This window comes from Calypte anna, chromosome 6 (genome assembly GCF_003957555.1).
Source record: "Calypte anna isolate BGI_N300 chromosome 6, bCalAnn1_v1.p, whole genome shotgun sequence".
NCBI lineage: Eukaryota > Metazoa > Chordata > Aves > Apodiformes > Trochilidae > Calypte > Calypte anna.
This window is the reverse complement of record NC_044252.1, coordinates 22,451,825-22,459,180: the sequence shown is the minus strand read 5'-3', so window position 1 is coordinate 22,459,180 and position 7,356 is coordinate 22,451,825. Positions and strand designations below refer to the sequence as shown.

General features: G+C 53.5%; 1 protein-coding gene across 1 annotated transcript in view; it reads right to left on the bottom strand.

Moving 5' to 3' along the window:
- Positions 1–3,436: 3,436 nt before the first annotated feature.
- TRIM8 (tripartite motif containing 8) overlaps positions 3,437–7,356 on the bottom strand; it is a 29,687-nt gene continuing 25,767 nt past the window's right edge. Inside the window, exons 4-7 of the mRNA XM_030453436.1 lie at positions 6,767–7,000; positions 6,380–6,411; positions 5,675–5,790; positions 3,437–4,965 (exon numbers count right to left, since the gene is read on the bottom strand). Coding sequence (XP_030309296.1) covers positions 4,358–4,965; positions 5,675–5,790; positions 6,380–6,411; positions 6,767–7,000 — 990 coding nt within the window. The 3' untranslated portion in view covers positions 3,437–4,357. The remainder of the gene's footprint in view (positions 4,966–5,674; positions 5,791–6,379; positions 6,412–6,766; positions 7,001–7,356) is intronic.

The following is a 7,356-nucleotide window of genomic DNA, read 5'->3' as shown; positions in this document are numbered from 1 at the left end:
CTGGGCACACACAAAGCCATTTCTTGTTTGGCATTTTTGTTCAAAGTGTGTCCTTCATCTGTGTTTCTACAGCAACCAGGAAGTTCCCATCCTGGCACAGCTGGAAGGAGTAAAGCAGCTGGGGAAATGGAGCAAGAGGGCAGAAGCAGAAGATGGAGGGTGAAATGGAAGAAGCCAAAACCAAGTTTTTAAAAAATTAAGGCTGCACTTCTTGCCTCCATCCTGGGCCTCAGGTTGCTGAAGGGCTCCAGCGCTGCCCCTGTCCCTCTGTCTCCAGAGGCACTGCAGCCACCTAGGGCAAACCAGAGGATGTGAAACACTGGCCACTGGAGCCCATTTATAGGGCACCCTGGGGTGTCCTGACCTGCACATCTCTGGTATGGCTGCATCCCCTGAGCCCCTCCATGGGCCTTGGGTTAAAAAGACTGCATTACTTTAGAAACCTGATTTTCTGGGGAAAAAAGATCTGACAAAATAACAAAACCCAAAAAACCCAATGAGCCAACAGTGATTCATCCTAGGCAGCAAGTGTCTTCATTTATTCATTACAAGATAATACCCAAATCTGACTAATTAATATTCCTGCATATTTTCCAAGGCTGATGAGGTATCAAACATCTTGCCAAGATGGGCTTTCATATTTATAAGGTTGATGTGCAAACTTAAATTGATGCTGTCTAAATATACTCCTCATGTTTAACCATGAAGCTTCACCCCCAGGATGCTAGGGGGTTCCCTGGGCACACACCTCAGCTTGAAGCAGGACCCGGGGGCTCGTTGGTTGGGAGGGCCACCCAAAAAGGCTACTGCAAGCCAGGGTGTAATGTCATAGTGTTCATCTGTCCACAAAGATGTGAGATTTCTGCTTCCCTGGGAGATGGGAGTGGAGCGTGGTGAGCACCAAGGGGTCAGCAGTGCTTTGGGGCAAGGGATGGGTGTGAGCACACACACAGCTGGATGTGGTCGCAGGTACCAGAGCCAAGCCTGCAGCTTCCTGCTGAAACCTTTTTCCAAGGTTAAAAATAGGCCTTAGTTGCAAACTGAAAGCCTGGTTTGCATTCGCCCTCGTTATGTTGATTGCTTATTTACATGTATGGAAATAGAAGCATAGGCTCCTCCACCTGGGGACCCCTCGGCACAACAGAGCTTGAACCCCTCTGGGTAAATCCCTCTGGGATGGGCCATGGTACTGCCACCCCCTCCCAGAATCAGCCTGAAAATGAAGTGTCAGCCCCCCTCCAGGCACTGATCAGGGGGGTGAGCTGTGGCCCTGCACCCTGAGGGTGATGGCCAGAGGTGTGGTGACTATCAGCGCCATTGCCTCTCCCCTTGCCCAGCTCCACCAGATGTGCGTGTCCAGCTCCAGCTGTTCCCCATCAGCCTCCTCTGAGCAGCACCACTGGCCCTGGGATCCTTTTTCCACCAGGCCCCATGTCCTTCATCAGACACTAATTTGGTCTGGCCCAGCTGCTCATTTTTCTTTCTGCAGTGTGACATGTTTTCACCCGGCTCCTAATCGGTCTCTTTCCATTCACAACTTGAGCTGTTTATGGATGTGCCTCTGCTCCCCGCACTTTTCCCACCCCCCACAACAGACCCATCCATCAATAAAACCCCACTGAGCACCCGAGCATCGGCTCTTCTCCCAGCAGTCTGGGACACCATTATCCCAACACATCCCAGGCCACCCAAGGGGTGACCCCAGGGGGGCCATTGCCCCCCTCCACACCACCAGCCATGTGCACGGTTTCATGGTGATGCCACAGGTAGCCAAGATGCCAGGAACCTCTTCCAGGCTGGGGTGGCCAGAGGGGCCATGGCACTGAGGGTCTTCAAGGGACACCCACTGCTTCAGGGCTGCTCCCTCTGATGCAGGCACAGGGTGAGGGTGGTTAGTGGTGGGGATATGTCCTAAGCCCCTCTCAGGTCATCTGGTAAGGTTAGGGTAGCACCCGTCCCCCCTGTCTATAGGCAACATGTGCTTTAATGCCTACCTGGGGCTAGCAGCTGCCTGCTTTCTAGGAGGAAGAGGAGGAGGCAAGGGAGGATGACTGCTGGGAGGGCAAACCTGGGGGCACTAAGCACATAGGGAGCACCCTGGGGTGGGGGTGACCCCAGCTGTGCACTGGGGATCCCTCCTAGGCCCCCCTTCATGAGGAGGGACATCATTCCTCTTGCTCCTGCCTCAAGTGTCCACATCCCCACCAGGGCTCTTCCTCCCTCAGCAGCTGGCCACGTGGGCACAGGGAAAGCACTACAGGATCCCTGTGGCAGAGGCTGGGAGCATCCTGATCCCTCCCTTGCTCGTGACTGAGAAGTGAACCCCCAGATATCCCAGAGGTTTGGATGTCTTCTGAAGCATCTGAGCAGGACAATGGCTGGGAAGAGCCTGGCAGGGCAGTGGGTCCCAGATACTGCCCTTGGCATCCTCCACATGGGGTGGCACGGAGCTGGAGGGTGGCTAGGAGCACACAGGGGCAGGGTGCTGGCTCACCCCCCCTTAGCATTGCCTGGAAAGGGTCCCATTTACAAAGGATTCGCTGCTGCCTCCTTCAGGGTACCCCTCCCATGGACTCAGTGCTCCTCTAGTTCCAGCTCACTGAGACTTTCTGCCCTTCTCATTTTTCACCAAAGCAGCATAGGGGGAATTCAAACCGGAACGAAACCAGGGACATTTTGCAACCAGGAAAAGAACGAAGGAAGCCAAGCTCGAAAAGAGCAATGGAAAAAACTTGATGCTTCTACAGCACTTCTCTGCTTTGTACAGTCAGTCCAGTCTCCCCTGGTTGAAGAACTTGCCCGTGCACAGCCACCCAGGCCAGCTCACAGCCTCAGCTGAAGGTTTCCTCCTTGCAGGCCTTAGCCAAGCCCAGAGGGTCCCTGAACCAGCCCAGGGTGCTGCCAGCACCCACAGAGCCCCACAGAGCAGCAGAACTTCAGGTGGAAAAAAAGCCTTGAGGGCTGGGCTGCTGCATGGCCAGTGTGGTAAATGCCAGCTGAGGCACAAAAGTCACCATCCCCATCCCCATCCCTGCTCCCACTCCACAATGGGGATTGTTCTGGAGGCTGCAGCAGGATGTGACCCGGCCGGCTCCATGCCTGACTCACATCCTTGTGGGCTGGGAGGGAGCTGGTGGAGAGTCACAGCTCCAGCATCCCTCCCTGTGGGGCTGGGACACAGGTCAGAACCCCTCACCAGCCAGGCCCACCCATTGCCACCCCACTCCTGAGCTGATCCCTCCAAAACAGCCCTCAGCCAGCTGGGCACCCAGAGCGGTCACATCCCTGAGGAGGTAGCAGCTTCCCACTGGAGCAGGAGTTCCCTGGGGAAGAGCTGCAGCAGAGCGAGGCGGTTGCACTAAGTGATCACATTTATTTGAATATTTTTTTGTGTGTGTTGTGTTCTAAAATTGGTTACAGAATAAATACCTGTGCCTTATAGCAGGAAGTCCACTTTTTTTTTTATACAAAGTGCTTGTTACAGGAAGTTGCATCAGCGATATGCAGGCGGGGGGTGCATTTCAGCCACACTTCCCCTCCTGAAAACTAGAACAGATTTTATTTATTTATTTATTTGTGGTTCTGTTCTTTGTTTTTTTTTTTTTTTGTGTGTTGGATTTTTTGTTGGGTTTTTTGTTGGGTTTTTTTTGTTGGTGTTTTTAAAGTTTCTTTTCCCTTTTTTTTTGTGCATTATATTTCCTGCCATTGTGTATTTACAAATCTCTGAAAGAAGGAAAAAAAATGCCAATATGCATGAGAAGTGGCCTCATAACACAAAAAAAAAATCAGCCTTAAAAAAAAAATCGTAACAAACCCAAAATCTACAAGTATCATTTCATACTGAATCAATGATAGCTTTTTTTCTTTTTTTCTTTTTAAAAAGGCAAAGAGAGGAGTGGGGAGAGGGGAAAAACTGAATCAAACCAGAAAAAATGAACTCAGAGAAATGGAAAGAGAGGAGGTGCCATTGTCCCTTCTGAAGTTTTCCAAAGGCAGAGAGGAGTGAGGAAGAGCGTGACACACAGACCCAGACACCCGACCGAAATCCCCATCAATTTCTTCTCAGTACTTTGTCCCTTGACTTTTGTCAGTGAGGGGCAGGAAGAACTTTCCCAAATTAAATTAAAAAAGGAATTAAAAGGAAAAAAATTATTTCATTTTAGAAGGATTTAAAAAAAAAAAAAAGAGAGAGAGATGAGAGAACAACCCTCCCCAAAATCCTGGAGGGCCGTGAGGCAAGGAAAAAAAATGGGTTTGATTTAAAAGGGGAAAAAAAATTAAAATAGAAAAGCTGAACAAAACCAGACTTTTCTCTCTGAACGCATCATCAAGCAGGACTCTCTGGAGAGTGTGATGGTTAACTGGTGACGTAGTGTTTCGCCGATGGTTGGCCGTAGACCCTATAGAAATCCTGCCGCCCGTGCTGCTGGGATGCGTCAATCCATTCTCTCACGGCAAGTCCCGGGAGTGACTGGGGGACGGCGGGGGCGGGCGGCAGCGGGTGGGAGTACTCCTGCGAGGAGACCGTCCAGGGAAAGTGCCCTGACCTTGGGTAGGGCTGGTGCCCGCTGTGGTTGGACACAGAGGAACAGTAACAGTTATCCACGGAGCAGACGAGGATTTTCCGCCCACCATACTGGGAGAGCACGGACTGCTGAGATGAGGTGGTGTTGGGGTAGTGAGATGGGTTGAAGACGGAGCCCGAGTGCACTGGCTGCGGGCCGCTGGGAAGTCCAACTATGTGCTGTGTGGAGCTACAAGGCACCATGGCTTGTGCGGACTGCCCCTCGCCAGCTGAAGCGCCCTGGCTCATGTACTGGCTCGCCACAGTCCCAGACGATGGCTCAAGGAAGCTGCCCTCGGGAAAGGCGGTGGAGTGCTTGCGCTTCTCTGCGCCGGAGTTGCTGATGGTGCAGGGGTACATGGGGATGCTCTGCAGGAAGGGGACGGGAGTGCTCAGAGGACCTGAGGAGGGGAAGAGGAAAGGAGGAAGATGTCAGGCACAGCACAGTGAAGCTCTGCAGTGCTCTGGCCACTGGTCAGAACCTGTAACGAAGCCCCAGGATCCAGCCTGTCCCACCAGCAATAAATCGGTCACGCAGCCATATGCAGGTGAATTAATAGGTGCTGGTTTGGGACCTTGACAACAGGCTCAGAGCATCCCCAAGTGCTGCTCTGCAAACATATGTGTGGGCTGAGCCCATGCAAACTTGTGACCACGGACTGTAACAGGATCAGAGTAGGACAGGCTGGGTTACAAAACACAAAACCCCCAAGGAAAGAGGACTGGGAAGTCCCCCCAGGACATGGTCTGCTGCCAGGCATGGGTTGGGGGATGCAGGATCACACCTGTCCCTGGCTGTCCCTGCCCACATGCAGCCCTCATCTTTCCACTGACTTTTCCTGCTGGTGGCCAGCCCCCACCTGCTGTGTCATTGCCAATACACAGCCATTTCATAAGCTAAGAGAAATGTTCCCAGGAGAGCCAGAATTTGGCTTCATGGCACCTCCATGCCTCTGCTGACCACAGAGGGGTTCCCAGGGGTCCCTGCATTCCAACAGCTCTGCCCAACCCCTTGTATTGGGATCCACAGGGAGCCCATCTATTGATACAGGAGGTATCCTGTAGCAAGGTCCTGTGCCACCCCCACAGCACCCCTCAGGCTTCACTCACCTTCCAGCAACTTCCTGAGCTGCTTCTCCTTCTTGGCAATCTCATTCAGGAAGAGCTTGGAGTTAAGGTGGCCAATTTTGGGTGGGGGCAAGCTGCCACCTGTACAGTTCTGGGTCCTGTTGGAGACCGCAGGCAGAGAGGAGAGGGATGAGAAATGGACACTCAGGAGAGGGTCAGGAAGCCCCCTCGCTCCTGTTTCCATCACCCTCTTAGTGATGAACCCCTTTCCCAAGAAGGAAGCACAGAGGGAACTGAGGAGAACCCCTTCCCAGTGGGCCAGTCCCTTCCCGGCAGGATCTTCCCCCTCCAGCCTTGCTGTGAACACACTGACCCCTGGCTCACTCTGGCTCTGCTAGCACTGGCTTTAACCCTGGGGCCTGGAGGGAGGAGAAGGGAGGGAGCAGAACTGGACTGAGTCCTCCACCCCAACCCAGCTGGTCCCATCCTGGCTGAGGTGCTGGGTTCCAGCTCTGCTCTTCAACAAATACACCACTGCATTTCCCCTGCTCCAAGGGGAGGACTTGATTCAATGCCCCTGGGAGGGAGGGTATTTTTCATCCTCACAGACACATAGGGAAGCTGAGGCACAGTACATGCCTCTCCTGGCCCTGAAGGATCCCTAGCTCTGCTCCTCCTACACGTCACACTGCCACCACCCTCAAGACAGGCCCCTCCCCCCCCACATGCTTGCCCTATCACACTTACCTGTCCATTAAGATTTTCACAGATTTTGTGTTCTATAAGGAGAAGAAACCCTAGTCAGTAAGGACAGTCACTGCCCCAGCCACCACCTCCCCTTTTGGTGTCACCTTCTGCGGCCCTCCAGGAGGGGACAGGCTGCCCAGGGGTGCTGAGCCCTCTGTCCCCCCACAGAGACTGTGCTAGCCCGCCCCATCCACCAGCTGTGGCATCTCCTGCTACAAGGCAGTCACTGAGCCTGCCCTATTCCTCCTCTCCTTCCTCTGCTGAGCCCTGCAGAGGCACCAGCGAGTCCCCATCAATGCCCCAGCCTGCTCCACACTGTTCCCTACATGACAGACCTCCCCCTGACCTCCTTCCTCCTACCCCCATCCTGGGAGCAGCTCATCTCACCTTCATGAAGTTGATGTCCTCAGTTTTGTCAAACATGACCTGGACAGAGCTGAGGAGCTTCTTGGCCTCCTGCATGCGCTCATTGAGGTGGAGGACCTGGGCTGCGTTCTCATTGCAGAACTTGGCCTGGGCCTTGTCCAGGATCTCCATGGTCTTCCGCAAGTCCTCATCCAAGATCTGGTGCATCTTCTCATACTGCAGGCGCACCTCATCCTTCAGCTGGCTTACCTTCTCCTGGGGGAGAAGAGAAAAGTCAGCCCCTTTGCACCCTCCAACCTCCACCATGCTGCCCCAGGACATCTGGGTTATATCCCCAGCAGGTGGGACCTGAGAGCTGCAGCACAGCTCTGCTCTCCTGCAGTACACAAACAGATCAGACCCTGCAGTCAGATGCTGCATGGGACTCCTACATTTCAGAGACCCAACAGGGCAACTGTGGAGGTCTGGCTAATCCAGCAGATATATCCTGGACTCTAGGTGGGGATCGCCTCTGGAGAGCTAATGCCAACAACAACCTGCCACAACACTGAAGCAGTTGAAAGACCCTGCCCATCCCCATCCTCACCCCCATTCCCATCCTCAACCCTATC